Source organism: Dama dama, chromosome 15 (genome assembly GCF_033118175.1).
Source record: "Dama dama isolate Ldn47 chromosome 15, ASM3311817v1, whole genome shotgun sequence".
Lineage (NCBI taxonomy): Eukaryota > Metazoa > Chordata > Mammalia > Artiodactyla > Cervidae > Dama > Dama dama.
The window spans coordinates 63,662,394-63,680,530 of NC_083695.1; the positions used below are offsets into that span (position 1 = coordinate 63,662,394).

The 18,137-nt window shown below is 42.0% G+C and overlaps 1 protein-coding gene across 5 annotated transcripts in view; it reads right to left on the minus strand.

The window, feature by feature from the left end:
* SORBS1 (sorbin and SH3 domain containing 1) overlaps positions 1–18,137 on the minus strand; it is a 232,300-nt gene that overhangs the window by 46,517 nt on the left and 167,646 nt on the right. For 3 of the 5 annotated variants that reach the window (XM_061162242.1, XM_061162241.1, XM_061162240.1), the window contains 3 exons: positions 14,433–14,480; positions 14,185–14,314; positions 12,227–12,341 (listed from right to left, as the gene is read on the minus strand). In XM_061162242.1, the coding sequence (XP_061018225.1) occupies positions 12,227–12,341; positions 14,185–14,314; positions 14,433–14,480 (293 nt within the window). Of the gene's footprint in view, positions 1–1,034; positions 1,137–6,361; positions 6,446–12,226; positions 12,342–14,184; positions 14,315–14,432; positions 14,481–18,137 lie in introns of all 5 variants that reach the window. The other 2 variants (XM_061162243.1, XM_061162244.1) reach the window with 2 other exon arrangements.

An 18,137-nucleotide genomic window follows, 5' to 3' on the forward strand; every position in this document is an offset into this window, starting at 1 on the left:
AACACTAACTCCCCTGTATCTGCTTGCAGTTCCGTCCCCCTCTTATCCTGGCCCCCTTGGCTGTGGCCATGATCACCCAGTTTGAGTCCCTGGCTCTACGTGACTTCATATCCAAGTGACCTATACTGGTGGCCTGACCCTCCTTGTCTCAGTTCTGTCTAAGAATAACGTGGTCCGCTAGCATTTTCCACATCTCCCGCCATAGTCTGTGGACATCCTAGCCTCTTCAGCAGTGTCCGCATTCCTTTTTTATTTTCTGTAAAGATACCCTTTCCTGGTATGAGTCTCCTTTGTTTTGTCAGGCAGCCATGGGGAGCCGTTCTCCAAACATTTGGTATTTTTCTTTCCCTTGGGAGCCCATTTATCTTGGACTCTCTTTTCTCTCTGACACATCCTTTAATAAACCACACTGGGACATAGCTCTCTATAAAAATATCAATGCAGGCTGAGTTTCAAATGCATGTGGCCAGGCTGTCTGGCCTCCGGAGCACATTTTTTCATTAAGAACTTTCTGACCTTGCAAATTACAAATACTACTACTCTGACGGTGCCGTCCACATAAGAGGCTCTCGATTCACGGCGGCTGTGTTTTTGAAAATTATCTCTGAGGTTTGTATCTCCCAGGGCTGCAAAAAATCTATGGAAGTTGCCCACAAAAGGCTCCCTGAAAATTCAGAGAAGGTATACACCCAAGGAGGCAGAGGGGAGCTGTAAGGGTGACCCCTTGAAAGCAGAGAAAGAGGATGGTAAGGGCGGGGGAGCAGCTAAATCACCAGCCAGCCTGCATATATATATATATATATCCGAAAAATTCCCTGTAAGGAAAATGCCAAGCTCAAAAAAAAAAAAAAAAAAAAAAAAAAATCCAAGCAAAAATTAAGTTAGGGGGTAAGGGGGATCTAAACCAGGAGGTCAGAAAGCCATGCAGCTTAAAAATAACCAGCATAACCATTCATCACCCCCACTACATCAAAAACCACAGAACAAAGAAGAGAGCAAAGGGAACCGAGGGCATGAGAAAAACTCAGAAATACCTGTGACAGGTTTGTACTGGGTGCTTTATTAAGTGTCTCCGTTTTTTCTAAATCTGCCTCTAACTCTGTTTGGCAGAGGTTGAGATCAGTTTCTAGATTAGTCTGGTTCAAGAAAGAAAAGATGGGAAAGAGCGTTTTAGTTAGGAGCAAAGGCAGACAGCATGGAAGGTTACATTAGAAAAATGAGTTTGTTTAGTGTCATACATTAATAAGGCAAAGATGGGCATGACTAAAATACCAGCGCTTACTAGAAATGAGTTAAAGGCAGGAAAACCAAGAATGCAGCATTAGGCAGAGAGAATATAAATCCTGTGGCAATCAGAGCTCCAAAATGCTACTCTACTTGCTAAAGAGAGGAACTATACATACCACAAAAACCTACCTTTGAGGAAATACCTATTTTTCTCTCTTTTCAGAGTATGGTGACTATGACACATACTATATGTCAGTAGAATAAGTAATTGCTTTTAAAACCTCTACGTATTAGTATAAGTCTTAGAGACTTTGTTAAACTGTTTTATCACCAAGCCAAAAACGAAAAGTTATAGTCAAGTTTTTTTTAAAAAAAAAAAAAGAAAAAGGAGGGGGAGGAGGGGACTTATTAAAAGAAATACCCCACAACACACTCACACTAGTCAGGCCAGAGCATACACACAGCCCGCAGGAGGAGCACAGCGGAATTACCTTTCTATCCTCTCTAGGAAGGATAGAGCAGTCTCCAGGAGTATAATCCCATATCTTTTTGGGAGGCTGACGGGAAGCAGAGGAGGAAATGAAGAAATGAGCATAAAGACATAAAGACAAACATGGAGACCGGCTCAAACAAAGAGGGGCAACATTAGGAGAACTGTCTCAACACAGAAAAGTGAACTAAAAACGGAAGGAGCAGGCACTCTGCCTCCTGAGGCTGCCTGGGGACCCCACGAACTCTTGGGAGCTGGAAACGTGAAGTGGGAGGTTTGTTTCTACATCTAGGTCTCGGGGAAATAACTGTTGGATACGAAATAATCAAAACTTTAAAAAGAACAAACAAAGAAAAAGCATTAACACCAATTTGAATGAAAACAGAAACATTTCAATTCCACATTGTTCTTTTCCAACTAAGACTGACACTGTGAGCCCACATTTTGGAGGTAGTCTCTCCCACTGTAAATTTTTCTCATGTCTTCACAGATGTGTGAATTTGGAGATCTGACCAAGGGTCGGTAAATGGTGCTAAATGTGCTTTCTGTGATTTGTGGCAAGGAAATCCATGTATAAACCAGGTGTTAAATGTTATGCTGTATAACTAGACAATTTCATCAGATAATTTTTTTTAATCTCTTACAGTTTAACAAGACTTGGTAACACTGCTGATCGTAGAGGCAGACCTTCCATCTCTCTTAGAGGGAAGAGTTTATACTTTGAATTTAAACAGGTTATTTTCATTTTTTTCCTTTCACTCTTCTTGTTAGAATGAGTAGCAATCTGCTACTTTTGGGAATTCCCAAAGTAGCAATCTGCCAGGAGAATTGTTTTAAGGGGGATCCAGTGTGTGCGCTTAGTTGCTCAGTCATGTCTGACTCTTTGTGACTCCATGGACTGTAGCCCACCAGGCTCCTCCGTCCAGGAGGATTCTCCAGGCAAGGATACTGGAGTGGGTAGCCAAGCACTCCTCCAGGGGATCTTCCCAACCCAGGGATTGAACCCAGGTCTCCCTCATTGCAGGTGGATTCTTTACCATTTGTGCCAACAGGGAAGCCCAGGAATACTGGAGTGGGTAGTCTATCCCTTCTCCAGCAGATCTTCCTGACCTAGGAATCGAACCGGAGTCTCCTGCATTGCAGGTGGATTCTTTACCAGCTGAGCTACCACGGAAGCCCCAAGAGGGAACCAGAGGAGAGGATATCTGGAAGTTATAAGATACGTCTAAACCTGCAATCTCTTTCCCACTCTGTATACCTTTTTGTTCTGCCTGCTTAGACTTGAAATTTCTTACACAATGACCTCTGAGGACATGAGTTCATAATAACTCCTATCATTCTGCACAAATTTCATCATAAACAGCTCTATGGCAGCATTCAAATTAGTTTTACATTTCACCTTGAGCTTACTTACAGAAATCTGGTTCAATTTTGTCAAAATTCTAGTGGGGAGGGAGGAAGAAGAAATGGCTGACACCCAGGCCCTTTGTAATGAATTTATAGATGAAAAGTAACCTGATTCCAAGGCGCCTTCACCACTACCATTAGCAGGTCAGTAACGTGATCTCTGTATGCTTATATTCTGCAATTTGTAGAGTAAGCGCCACTGACAATTATCACTCATCTTTAAGCACTTAATACAGTTGAATCTTATTGGGGATGGAGACTTTTTCAAGTCACTGATGGTAGCCCTACTCATTTACTTCCTGCAAAATATTAGACAGTGCTTACAAATAAAATTGGTTTTAAATCATCTTCCCTGAATGGTCCCTGAAGTCTTAAATCAGTTGATACTCTACAACTCGTTAGACCTAAAAGGTATTATAGTCAGGGTCTTACTGAAGCTTCAGCTCACTAAATCAGGGTGGCTTTAAGTGAAGGGGCTGAGGAAGAAAGGAATGCAGGGTAAACATCTACAGTTCTGGCTGGCTTTACTGCTGGGAAGCGAGTCCTAGGTTCACGTGGAATAAAAAGGAGAAACGATGATCCACATACTTTGACTGGAATTTTAACTTCATTCTGCTCCCAAATGGCTGAAAAACCCTCCAAAACAACTTCCACAGTTTATACCCCTTTTATCTCTATCTCTTACTCTTTAATGGCACAGAGTTGATTGGGGTAGGAGAAGTGAAGAGAAGAAAACAATTTCTCCCCATCACACCTTCCTCGCAAGCTCTGGGAGTACTATCCAGTCATCAATCTGGTTCAACCAGGTAACAAGCTCACCTTTATGCCTCACACCATAAGGACCTGTGCATCTCAATGCTATTCCTCAGGATATGGGCATTGATTAAGCTACTTTGGCAAGTCTTCAAAAGTATCATCTTTTTTACTTTAAAAGACCATACAAGAAGCAGTAGTCCCATTTACGAAATCTAAGGTCTATGTAAGGAACACTCTGGCTTCAGAGAAAATGGCATTTTGGAAAAACATCTCTAAGCCTTTAAATAATTAAGAGTCAGTTGGGACAATAGGGTAGGAACACAAATTTCAGGAAGGTCCCAGTACACAGATGGACTGTTTTCTCAACATTTGTCTGGATTGGCTGTGTGGTGTTCAGACTACCATTTCCCATAGAAACAATTAATTCACTGAGCTGTTCACAGAGCCTATCTAGGCACACTGTGACTGAAATGCTGTCAATCGCTAACAGAAGGAGTATTAATTACAATGACAGATTTAGTAAAACAATAAACCAGCCACAATTAATTAGAAAAACATGGCTTCATAACTTTCCCTAAAAGTTAATATTTCAGTAAAACTAGTTATTTGGCAAATGAGGAGATGGCTAGAAATTATAGATTCTCAACAGGGTTTAAAAAATCGATGGCACAGGTTCCTTATTATCAACAATTTAATGCTATGACTTTCTCTTAATATTTGGCATTTTTTACTTTGTAATACAAATTAGTCTTGGTCTCCACTGCTACTAGGTGTTGTAAATGCGTGATGATTCCTCTTCTTTGACTTAAAATATAATGTTTAATTATAGCCTCACCAAAGACTTAACATTCTGGTTTCCCTCAGGGAAAAAATACCTATAACTGGAGTTTATGAAAAATTGTTAGTTGTAGCTAATCCTGGATCATAAATTGGATTTTTGGAAAAAAATAAAGCTAATATCACTCTTTCTCTGATGAAAGTACGGCATTATTATTGCATGTACTAATCATCGTCTTTTTGGGGGGAACACATTTCCAAAGGTTTTTTCTATTGTGAGACAACTGAGCAGGTTTTAAGAAAAAGAAAAAGGTTAGGATATTGCTAAAGTTCTGCACGTGGAAAAGACTGTGGGAGGTCGACTTCATTGACGTGTGAATGGTGGACAGCAGAGAAAAAAGGGAGAGAGGAGAAGTGAGGTGTGCACCAAAGCTTTGAGGAGGGGAGGAGACTGTGCACACTTTGGGCTGGATGTGTCCCTCGCTTCTGACCACTAGGTGGCGGTGTTCATCCAGGGCTGCTTGGCTGATAGTAGGGGACTCCGAGAAGACAAAGGAGGACTGCCTGTTCCTACAAGTGGAGTGTTTACAAGTCAGGTGCTCCTAACTCTGAAAATGCCTGAACATTCCAACAAAGCTCTTCATGGCTCAATCAAAAGAGCAATTTCAGAGCACCAGCTAAATTTCTCTGTCTTCCATCTTCATGAAAAGTATACTATGAAATTTAACATTTTCCTGAACTATAAAGCTATCTGGCAAAAAACACAAGAACACAACTATTATTCTAAATCATGTGATTCAAGTGCCAGATTCAATGCTTAAAGTCTCATACAAACATCTAATAGAATGTTTTATTTTTATACACTTAATCCCTCCACCTGTACATTCTTTTTGCTGCTGTCATAATTAAGACTTTAAAGTAACTGAAGTTTTAAAGTCAGTTTCCAGTTATGTCCAGTGGAAAAATGAGCTCAGTTCTCCCTCCTGTTTGATACTCCTTTGGGTGCAAGGCCAAGAAAATCCTCCTTGAATTGCCAAAAATCAATTTGTACCAAAGCCAACCCAGATACATCACAGAATTTGCAGGCTATTGGGCTGAATACTAAGTTTGCTAGAATTCCTAACTCTCATCTATAATTTTGGTAAATACTATCCCTACCTCATAGAAATCATTCCCTAAAAGTTGTCTGTAACAGGGTGGCATTCTCAGACCACCTGTGCACAGAAAGGCCCTTTTCCCTTTGCTTTGTCACTTCTCTTATATGCGTGTTTCTAAAATTTCTATTTAAAATAGGGACAATGCTGGCCTTTCTCAGTGTATATGCTTTTTCCTGTTTGTCTTCAGCACACTGTGAAGCCTTTGTTCAAGGGACCGAACCGAAGCCTGAAATAATGCAGTCTATAAGGTGTGTGATATTTGTTGCTAGTGCTGAAAGGTCCTAAGACAAGCAATGATTTAGCTGTGTCTCCCTGAAATCTTCTAGCAAGAAACACTTCCCAGAGCTCACTGTCCCTTCTTGGTAAAGTAAAGCAGTGGAAAGCTCACAGGTTGTAGTGAGAACTGACAATCCCACTACTGACAGTCAACGAAGCTGTTCCCCACTTCCTGAACTCTTTACAAACAGATCTGATTCTTTAGCAGCAACAATGCAGCAACAGCATTATTTAAAATGGTGTCTATAACCACTGAAGCTATTAAACTTACCGGTTTCCCAAACTCCAATTCCGAAAAGAATTTATACCAAGGTTCATTCTTTAAATCTATCTCTTCTGGACTTATATCCCGACTCTATAGGGGTTGGTGACAGGGAAATGGAAGAAAGAGAAGGATAACATTATGCAGAGATTACATAGGAACCGGCCAGTAGAGATGCAGTGGTTTCCAGAAATATACAGCACCTGCATTCAACAGCAGCAATCATCCTTTTTTTTTTTTTTTTTTTTAACAGACATGAGCAAAATCAGGAGCTGAAACAGGCAGGAAAGGATGTGTTTATGAAAACAGGACACTGAGGTAGGCAGCAGTGAGGGAATTGTTCATTGGTCCCCAGGCAGAGGGACACTGATGGAGAGCACTGTACCCCACGGCTGCCCTCTCAACACATCTGAACATGGGCATGACAGTTTTCCTTGGTAATTGCCAGAGTGGTGGGAGAAAAGAGAGCCCCTCTTTTCTCTTTCCAAAGAGCTAAGAGTTACAAGCAAATAACCTGGTGAACACACCAAACATTTAGCCATCTACGCCAGATGAGTAGAGCAAACACTTCTTATGGGCTAGTACGGTTTTAGTGCTTATGTGCAAGGCTGTCTTCAGGTTTTCAAAATCAACAGCAAATACTGACACTTTTATAAAAGCCAATTTGTTAATACTGCATCTTTAATGGCACATGAGTAGGTGAGAAACCAAGTCCCACACAAGAGTAAAGTGAAAGATGATGTAAGTAAAAACAGAAGACACAAGTGAAAAACATTTTAAACAAGCATCCATGGGGGATGAATACAGACAGATATACCTTGTGCTTTAAGAGATAAATGTTAAAGAACTGGGGGAAAAAATAAAGGAAAAAGCTGAACAAGACAGATAACAGAACAACACGGGGAAGAAACTTCTGGGTTATGTTACAAAAATAAGTTAGCTTTCTCATTTTATACAGCTCTAAGAGGTAATTCACAGCCTGATAATTTGATTCCTTGGGATTTCATGTTTCGTCAAATATTTATAAAGTTCTGGTACCTTGCTCTGTGGAAGAGCATATGTTTCTGGAAATAATTAGTTGGAAAATGAGTGCCTGGAAAGCAAATCAGTTTTCCTTTAATAAACTGGAGATATGATCACATCAGATGAAACTGTTAGAGGCTCACGGCTTAATTCTTATGTGTATATGTTTCAAAAAATCTTAATAGTCACAAAAGAGAGAAATGGTGATATCCTGACAAAATGAAATAGAAAATATACATTTTCCATTGAGATTGAAAACATAAGAAACATGCCCTCAGGGCCACAATACATAGAAAGGAAATTGCACATCCTGTGGACACATCTCCAAGTGACTCCTTCACAGAGCAGTTCCCTTGGACACATTTTTCTTAACATTCAGGTCGGGTCTTTTGCAGCTTGTTGAAATGGCTGTAAACTTTCTTAATGACCTTCACCAGTCTCTAAGATTCCTATAAGAATCCTTACTATTATTTCTACTTTTGCTTTAAACCCAGGAAGATCTGGTAGATAACTTTACTTTAGCTGAAATTTAACTTTAGCTGAAATTAACTGAAATTTAACTTTAGCTGAAATTAACTGAATAGAAGTTAGTTGAAGTCAAAGGAAAATATGTATTGAAACAGTCTGTCCTTTACTTTAGCTGAAATTTAATTTTAGCTGAAATTAACTGAAATTTAACTTTAGCTGAAATTAACTGAATAGCAGTTAGCTGAAATCAAAGGAAAATATGTATTGAAACAGTCTGTCCTCCTGCATTCAGACTAAACCTTCTTCCAACTGTCTTGAGGGGCAGAGGAACTTAAAATCTGGAGAATGTGTGTTCCATCTCAGTGGATTCTGTAATTCTGTAAAATACTGGAATCTATATTTATTCAATGAAATGAGGTGCAATACCTACAAGGACACCACCATTTAGGAGGGACAGGTTAGACATGGGGATACCCTAGGTCCTTGTATCATGGGGCTTCATGAAACCTATTTCATCTTTATTGCTTTAAAAGACTATTTATAAACTGCTCTCTGGGAATAATTTGGGTTTTTTTTCCCTTTTTTTTTTAAAAAACAAAATGTACCAACTTTTTCAGAAAACTACCTGAATGTCCTGGTACTCAGTTCTGAAAGAATCAACCCATTTTATTGTCAAAGGTTGTTCACAGATTGTTTTATTACCAAGGTTAATGCTGGGTTGAGAATTGAATCAGGAGGCATGTCAACCAGCTTGCACCCAGAGCAGCCAACCTTGGAGTTGCCCAGCGAGAAAGTTAAAGAGGTAATAAATACCACGCAGCACTTGATTCTGCACTAATTCCTTTCTAGGTTCAAGCACGGAATGGACAAATAGGGGACTGTCCTTCTGGATGGAGAGCAGGCTCTCTGTTCTGGCAGGCAGAGCAGATTCCACAAAGCCACGCTGAGGTCTCTACGACAGGGAGCTATCTTTTCCCAGCTTGGCAAAATCCTCAGAAAAGGCAGAGGACTCACGAGGAAAATGCCTGATCGCTCAGAAGAATAGTTCTGCTGCTTGGACGGGAGCCGGAGACTAGCTTCAGACTGTAATTAAAGAATCTGAATGTGGCATGTTCATTTACATGGCACTTTGTTATATTCACAGATCTTTTACCCACATTATCACATGTGACCCTCTCACTCAATGCTCCAGCGAGGTTGGCAGGCCAGATAATAATTCCATTTTACAGGTGAAAACACTGTGGTTGTTCAGAAAAGTTAAGTGATGCCCCCAGACATAAGGCAGTGTCCGAATCTGAGTTTGGAACTCAGAAACCTTCCATTTCCTAGTCCAGTGCTGCTTACATTTCTCATACTCCCCAGGAGAAGGGGGTGGTGGGGCTGCTGAGTTTGTGGATGATACCAAGCTAACATAGGGGCGAGTGACAGACTTGAAAAGTCAGGAGGGAGCTCAAGGTGACTCTGAACTGGGGAGAAACTAAGTTGGGTAAATCCCCATGTTTTACACTTCCAAATAAATATTGTGTTTGTAATAATGATTTTTATATCTGTCCTTCTCACATTATCCCTATGGGAGCAGGAACCCCAACATCTGACCCAGGACTTGGCACATAAATGTTATTCTACAAGCAGACCCTTCAACAACCTGGGCCTCAGGGATGCATGCAGTTGAAAAATCTGAGTATAATTTACAGCAGGCCCTTAGTATCCAGGGTTCCTCCATATCCACAAATTCAACCAACTGCAGTCGTGCAGGGCTATAACATTTTCTATTGAAAAGAATCCACGTTTAGGTTGACTGTGCAGTTCAAACCTGTGTTGTTCAAGGGTCAACTGTACATATTTATTGAATTGAGCTGAGGTTCAGTTCTGTAAGGGACTTGGGAGGTATGTAAAGTATGTAAAAGGACCACAGCCTGAAAAAAAACTATTTCTGACAAAGCAGGGACCAACCAGTAGCTCTCCAACTCCAAGACCAGAAGAGAAGAAAATGGGCCCATACTGTGATAAGAGGGAGGCCAAATAGTAATAAAGAACTTCATATGAGTTTGTCAAATAGCTGAACAGATCACCAAGGCTGCGAATCTCCTACGAATCTCCTGCAGGTAGCACAGAGTTTGTCTGGGATGCTGTGGGTTTGCTGCAGGGACAAGATGAATGCTAAGGCAATCTTCACGGTCTACCCGTCAGCCCTCTGTGCGAACAGGACAGATGTGCCTGTGAGGTCACAGTTCAAATTGCCAGGCTTAAGCAGACACAAGCACCTCCAGCTGGAAAAACACTGGGGGGAAACAGGAATTCTCCCCCATAAAAAAGATGTGCCTTTCTGGGAGAAAATTTAGATTCTCTATCTGTCTCTAGTTAGTACACTTATTCACAGCTAACCACCACAAAAACGTGTGCGTGTACACATGCGTGCGAGTGTGGTGGTGGTGGTGGAGGTTGGGGAAGAAGGGGCCCCTCAAATTCTGGCAAACCAAACAGCGAAACCGAAAGGCAGGACTCACACTGAAACTCCCAATCCAACTTTTCTGTTCATGTGGCAAAAACAGCAGGAAGAAAAATTCAAAAATAAAGGACTGTTTCCACCTCTGTGAAGAGCAGACTATGAAAAGATGAAAATTCTCTCTAAAATGAAAAACTACTCTCTGGGAACAAATAGCTAGACAGCAATGTTCATCTCCAGCCGGCCTTGGGTCTTATGTCCTAACTGGTTGGCCCAGGCCCTGGTACAGCCGGAGGGGCTTCCTGTGTGGGAACAGCCAGATGGTGCTTGACCACCCACGTGTATGGCCACCATAACTCTCCAAAGTGGGGCCCGTGGGCAGAGTGAGCTACTTCTCAGGGTTTGTGAAAACAACATAAATGCTCCCAAGGACTATGATATGGAGGATACTGTGATCACTGTGGTATCAATGAGCACAAAATTATGGATTCTGGGGTTTTTTCCCCGTAGTTTTGAGTAGTGGTCAAATTACTAGGAACCAAGGAAAGGAAGAGGAAACAAAGGAGAAATTAAGGGGAAAGCTTTCAGTAACAGCAGTGACCATCTATGAACAATAATATCGCCAAAACAAAAGCACCCAGGAGCCTACAGAATCTGAAAGCACAGAAGTGTACGGATACATGATGTATGTCCCTTGCTTATTATTCAAGTGTCAGGAACATACTCAAAGGACATAACTTTCTTTCTAGGAAGACTTGTGTGGAAGGTTACCTTCCATATTTATTACCTTCTCACAGAGAGAGAACCTGCAGTGAAGGGAGGAGACAGAGGCAAAATTCGCTACTCGTCTCAGAACTTTTTGCTTAAAATAACTTTGGTGCACAGTAAATGCCGGAGAATGACAAATCTGAAGCATTTTGGTGAACTGTTGAACCTTTTTTCCCTAACTAAAATTACTTACCCCTTTGTGCTTTTAAAGATGTCACCTTTGTATTTTAGTAAAAGTCAAATCAATTATTCCTTAAAAACATGTAGAGCAAAAGAGGCGGAGGGAGAAGAATTTGAACGCACATTTCAGGGGCCTTCTTATTCTGGACTCAGTGTGGTAACCGCATTTTAATGAGAATCAATCCCCAGCACGACAATTCCCTTCTGCTGGAAAGGCCGGAGGGCTGCCAGGTTTATGGAGCCTTGGAGGTCCCTTTAACCATGATCAGAATTCTGAAACCAGCTTGTTCTAATGAAGGGTGAATAAAAGGAAGTGTGACGGGCAGATATGAAACCAATCAGTTTGTAAAAATTCTCCCTTGCCTTCACAGGGTGGTCTTCTATGCCCATACAGGCCATGCTCCCCACTGATAACTGCTTGGAGATGTGAACTTGTATAGGGAACCACAAATCAGATGGGGCATGCAATGTGTCCTCTCTATTGAACTTGTCAGAAAAGGAAGATCTAAAAGCCATAGTCTAACAGCCTGGAGCTTTTTTTCCCTCCAAGTAACATCATCATATTAATTATCTGGTTTTTAATGATGTTCTTGTAACTTCTACAAAATGTATGCATGTTCAAATATGAGTCACCCCTAAAACTACAATTTTAGTCCGGTTAGCAACAAGCCTGATAAACGAATGGTTAGATGTTTTTAAAAAAGACAGCAGCAAAATCAACCTTTACACTAGCAGATTTAAAATTAGTGAAAACCATGCACAAAAAGAACAACAAAGCCACAGTGAGAGGATTCTTCCAATGCAGACTCTCAGCACTTATTTTGTGAACACCTGCCAAATGAAAAGGGTGAAAATACTTCATATTGTCACTGTCTTCTAAACAAAGCAAGTCTATCTCAAGGGAGAAAGAATGTAATCCAAGCACACAATGCATCCGGATTAAAGAACGCGAGCAGGGTGAGACAAAAGCACTTTAATATGCACATTACCATCTTTTCGTTGGTCAGAACAGAGGACTTGCCCGGCTGATACTCGTAAATGCTTCTGGGCTCTGCGCGGTATTTTCTTGTATCCACTTTCTTATCTGGGGGCTCCCAGTCAGTCCTGCAGAAAGAAAATCCTATTAAAGCTATTCTCATGAAAATTGGCATCCGACAGGTCTGACGACTTTGGCCGACTGTAGTTTAATCAAGGAATTTTTATATCCGAGGCACAAAATGGGACTCTGGACAAAGCGTCCAGTTGTGCTGGTTTCCTTCTTCCAACAACCAGTTTGATCCCTGTGTTCGCTTCACAAAAGGCTTGAGGTGTCCCGTGCTCACAACCAGGCACCGGGAAGCAGGGAGACAAGAAAGGGAAGCAAAGCAGCAGCTGCAGCTGCAAAGTGTGCTCTGGAAAAAATCCTTCACCTTGCTCTGCTCTCAGGGGCTTATCATCTCCCAGACATGCCTGTACTTCCCACTCAGGCTAGTGCAGTGAGAGAGAATGCAGGACCCAGAGCCAGGCAGCTGTGGTTCCAACCCTACTACAGCCCTTGCTAGCTGGCTCCTCTGGGCCAAGCACTTAGCCTCTACTGAACTAAGTTTACTCATCGGGTAAGTGCGGTTGTTGTAAGGATTAATGAGACAGTATGTCTCAGCATACAAATCACTTTGCAAAACACCAGGCCCACAGGAACCACTCTATAAATACTTTTGTTTTGTTTTGTTTGTTTGTTTTGGCCGCCCCATGTGGCATGCGGGATCTTAGTTATCTGATCAGGGATTGAACCTGAAACCTCTGCACTGGAAGCATAGAGTCTTCACCACTGAACTGCCACGGAAGTTCACAACATTATTTGTTTTTATAACCATGTTCTTCTTCCCTGTTCCACACCCTACCCTGGTAATCACCCAAAATGCAGCCTTTGGCACAGGTACTTAACCTGATCCAGTAGGGGATTTCAGAGGATACATGAAGCCTTGGAAATTATTTGCAAAATTTTCACGCAGGCACATAGTTGCATTTTACACTGTGATTATAATCCGTTTTTCCTGCAAGGCTATGAACTTCGTGAAGGCAGGGACAATTATTTATGTGTCCAATGTGCCTCTACAGCATCCTGTTCAATCGCACACAGAAGGCACGCAGTAGGTGCTTAATGAATGCACTGTAAGGATTTGCAGGTATACCCAGCCTTCCTTTCAAATTAATTATCAAACTCTGAAGCAGATGTCATGTACATATATGTGGGATTTCAAAAATAGCCATTTATTTGTCATAAAGATGGAAGAAGTTTGGAGGTATGAAACCATGTGTATTTAAAGGGAAAATAATTTTGTTTAGCCAAAACCTATTTGGGGTTGAGAAGTGTTAGAAGATGGAACTGGGAGATGCCTGGGACACCAGTCCAGATGCCCTGGAAGCTGCTCCCAAGGGCATAGGACTCAGTAAAAGACAACTGGGTCATTTAGTGTGGGCATTAAGAGATGACAAATATCATTTCAACCATCAAGCCTTATGTTTTGATAATGTGTTGAATAAATAAAGAGATACTAAAAAGTGTAGCTTCATTTTAAAATTATATTCTCTGCTATAGGCCCCATCAGTATGCACAGAGAGTATTAAAACACATGACAAATCTATAGTTCAAGATTCCTCTTGTGAAGAGGGAAAGAGTGATGATAATTATTGTTAACATTATTTAAGCCCATCTGATAAGCCAGGACTACAGGATATGTTACATGCATTATCTTGTTTTATCCTTGCAGTATCCCAAAGAATGTAAAATGTTTCCCCATTTGACAGATGAGAACACTAAGAGTCAAAAAAATAAATCACTGCTAATAAGTGATAGAGCAGGGATTCAAACTCAGGTCTGCTTGATGCCTGGCTCCAGTGCTGCCTGACTCAGAGAAAGAGATTGTGTATTAGAGCCTAAAATCATGGAGCTGATGAGAACACTTACCTCTCTGGGCTTGATTTTAGTGAGGAAGAGCGGGTCGGGAGGGGAAGTGTGGCCGACCTCTTAACTACCTTCTCACCATCAATGCAGCTCATCTCACTTTTTGAGCGAGGCACAGAAAGGGGAGATTTTGCTGGAGAAGGAAAAAGTGGGTGCAAAAGACTTTTAAAATGGATGAAAACAGGGAGATCCTTCCCTCGTCCACCACTCTCCCTTCCACCCCCACAACCAAGAAATTCTAAGCCACTTACTGTCTTCAGAAAAGGAATATCGAGGAGAATACAGATCTGAGTCATCATCTAGTGAACAAAACAAAATGTAATCAGGAGACATCCGGCTCAGGTAAGAGAACTGAGTGACAAGTCCCCCACTGCCACCATCCTGCACCAACTGTTGTCCAGCCACACCCGGGAGCCCAGAGGACAGAGGACGAGCCAAGCACCAGAAGCTACACCATGGCAAACCACACAGTTCAGAGCTGGGTTTGGAGAACCCACCCAACCAAACAGACCTGTAGTCATGAAGGTACACTCACAAATCCTGGGGGGAGACTGCCCCTGACACCCAGAAACGCACGGGGACAAAGAGCCAAAGGTCCTCTCCAGAGAATTTCCACAAGCAAAGCTGGTCCCCAGCCTGGCTGAGTGGGAAACAGGCTGAGATGGACGCCTGGGTGTTGGCACTGTCTTTGGTCTATGTTGCTGAGTTTCAGAATACCCAGGCCTGCCCAGTGGGATGGGGAGGCCCCAGGTGTGGTTTCTAGCTGCCTGGCTCAGCTGCGACCCATTTCATATGCTCAGGTTCCATATATTGAGTTGGCCCCAAAGTTCGTTGTTTCTTCCATAACAGCTAATGGGAAAACCTGAATGAACTCTGGGGCCAACTCAAAACAAAATCGTTTAGCAAAGTGGTAGTGCAGCTAAGAAAACAGTTTGAGAAACCCCTTGTCATCATTCGTTTTGATTCCACTGTAAACGAGTCCCTCGAACAGCCTTCCTTCCTTGGAACCCCACACGCCCTCGGCAGATCCTCACATAATTTGCTCTGCAAAAGTGCCACTCGGGGTCACTGTCTAAACTGTGACCCTGGATCGAGTCAAACTCACACGAGTTTCTGTGGTGGGAGATGGCTCTCCAAGGGCGGGGGTGGGGTGGGGTATGTGTGTGTATCTGTTAAGTCACTTCAGCCATAACCGATTCTCTGCGACGCTATGGACTTTAGCCCACCAGGCTCCTCTGTCCATGGAATTCTCCAGGCAAGAATACTGGAGTGGGTTGCCATGCCCTCTTCCGGGGGATCTTCTTGACCCAGGGGTTGAACCCGTATCTCTTACGTCTCCTGCATTGGCAGGTGGGTTCTTTACCACTAGCGCCACTGTTAAGCACAGGTCTCTAAATAAGCTGAACACCGACCCAGGCACTAAGACTTGCAGAAGCAAGATCTGAACCCTTCGTGGATATGGCTGCGTGGAACTAAAAATGAGACCACAGGTACTCTCACTGGAACAGGTTTTTCAGCTGGGACTGCCCTGGAAACCCAGGATATTTAGTCACTTATATCCATGACGACCCCTCCAAAGCATTTCGCCAACAAGAGTTAGGCTGAAATAGACTCTTGCATTTTCTAATAGCTCACTAACCTGAATTCAGAATTCATGAATGTGGAATAAAGACCCAACTCCTCTTAAAATCAGTACAGCTTTAAATAACAAAGCACGTGAACTAGCTTGCAAAGACAAGTCAGAGAACCCAATGTAATATGTTGATGGCCAGTCCTTGTCTCCATGTTGTTTTAAGCTTCAGAGCAGGAAAGGCCAGAATATTTTATAAAATGTACATAAAGCTAACACTGCTATTCTTTCCAGTATTATTCAAAAACAGGATCTCTATCTCCATCCCTACCTCCCCTCTCCTCTCCCTATTGTATCTGTCCCAGGTCTTTCCAGCTCCAAAAATGGAAAGGTTTTAGGTACTGAGATCTCTTTTCTCCTCCCTCCCTTCCTCCTCCTTTTTGCTTTGATATTGGCTAATTCTTATCCTTAAAGTTGAACAGAGCTTAAGGTTCTTCTACCAATATAGCTAAGCCTTTCCCTGCTATAAACTGAACATGAGAGCTTATTTAACTTTTGAAAATAGGGCAGAAGAGATAAACTGGGATCCAGAAATAGATGTTTCAGAGTGCTCGTCTGAAGACTTCTGTGTTGCCTGCTTTTGTTTGTTTTGCTGCTTTTGTTTTTCAATAGAGCTTCTGATTATTATACAGATAAGATACCACAGCATCAAAGAAAACTAAAAATTAGCTTTGATTGTAGTGATTTGATTGGAAAAATGGTGCCTGCCAAATAAGAAATTAGCTTAGTTAGGAACCAATGTATGTATTGTTTAAAATCCAGCCTCGCATTCTAGCTCAAAACCCTGTCTCTCTTTGAATCATGGAGAAATTACAACCTAGCAGCAGATGGTAAGGTGAGGGTTAATTTATAACTATTACTGGTTCTAAAGGTAAAAGCAGAGTTTTCATGGGGGAAAAACAGCACTTAAATATTCAAGGTTCTTTTTTTCTTTCTTTTTTTTTAATTCTCGGCTTTTTAAAGATTTTTGCTCCCTAGAGCTTTCTAATGTGGAATTCTAGAACACTTGTTAAAAGAAAATGAGAAATAGTTCTGAGATGGAAAACAAAACAAAACAAAAAACAGCATGGCTGGGGGAGTTAACCTGTGTATTTTGAAAGTTTGAATACGGAGGAAGGGGACTTCCTTGGTGGTCCAGTAGTTAGGACTCAAGTGCTCTCATTGCCAAGGCCCCGGGTTCAATGCCTGGCCAGGTAACTAAAATCCCACAAGTCGCACACAAGGCCAGAAAAAGAAGTAGGAAAGAAGAGGGGTGGAAGGGGGTGAACACAAGAGAGAAGTTTGAATGCCTGAACATTCTTAAAGGAATTTCTTTATCTGGTGTAAGCGGAAAAATAAATCTCCTCCAACTCAAGCTAGCACACGGCAGGGGCATCTCCATGAACAAGCTTTTCATTTTCCCAGAGGTGGGATCCACCTCTGACATGTGGATTTCAGTTCGTTGACTTTTAAGTGGACAAACTCAAGTTGCCCAGATTCATCTGAACATTAGTAATTTGGACTAGAGCCAGGGGATGCATAATTTATTCCTCAAATTTTTGTTTTTCTTGCAAATCTAATGAAAGAAAACTTTACGTATGTTTACGAATAAAAATAATAGCTGTTCCTATTATTAAGTGCCTAACTGGTCATTTACTAATATTGCCTCACTCAACCCTTGGAAAAACTCCTGGAGGTATGTAAGTATATATCTCAGAGACAAGGAAATTAGGGCCCAGGGAGGTTAGGAAAATTTGCCCCTAGCACAGTGTGGAAGACAAAGCAAGAATGCATTCAGGTCTTTCCAACCCCACTTCCCTACCTCTGCCGCTCCTCAGCCCTGAGATGATGATCAGACTCTGGTGTAACCTTCAGCCCAGCCTCATCTGCCCGATCGCAAGGAGAACTGTAGCTATTCCACTCTAACAGAATAGACTGTTTTTGGGGGAGGAGGCAGGGGAGGGTGCTGTGAAAGTCACACACTGCAGTCCTGGCCTGGATGACTTCTAGCCCTGGAGGCCTTTGCTCTTATATTTTCCACATCACCCCGTCCCTGGCGACACTTAAGCAAGTTTTTTGAGTTGCCCCACCACCCTTCTAGCTTTCTTCCTGCTCTTCTCTAGGGAAATGGGTAAAACTGAGTCACTCTTGCTACATCTTCCACTTGCTGCTTCTTGTACCTTCTCCTGGCAGGCTACCGTCTATGCCTAGGGACAGATGGGGATGCAACTGGGTGTAAGGCTCACCTTCTGCATTTCTATACACCCGAGCCAGCCAAATGTGTGTGTGTTTAACCAAACGAAATGTTTCTCCAGTTGTCTATGAACACCGACATTGTCTACGCATG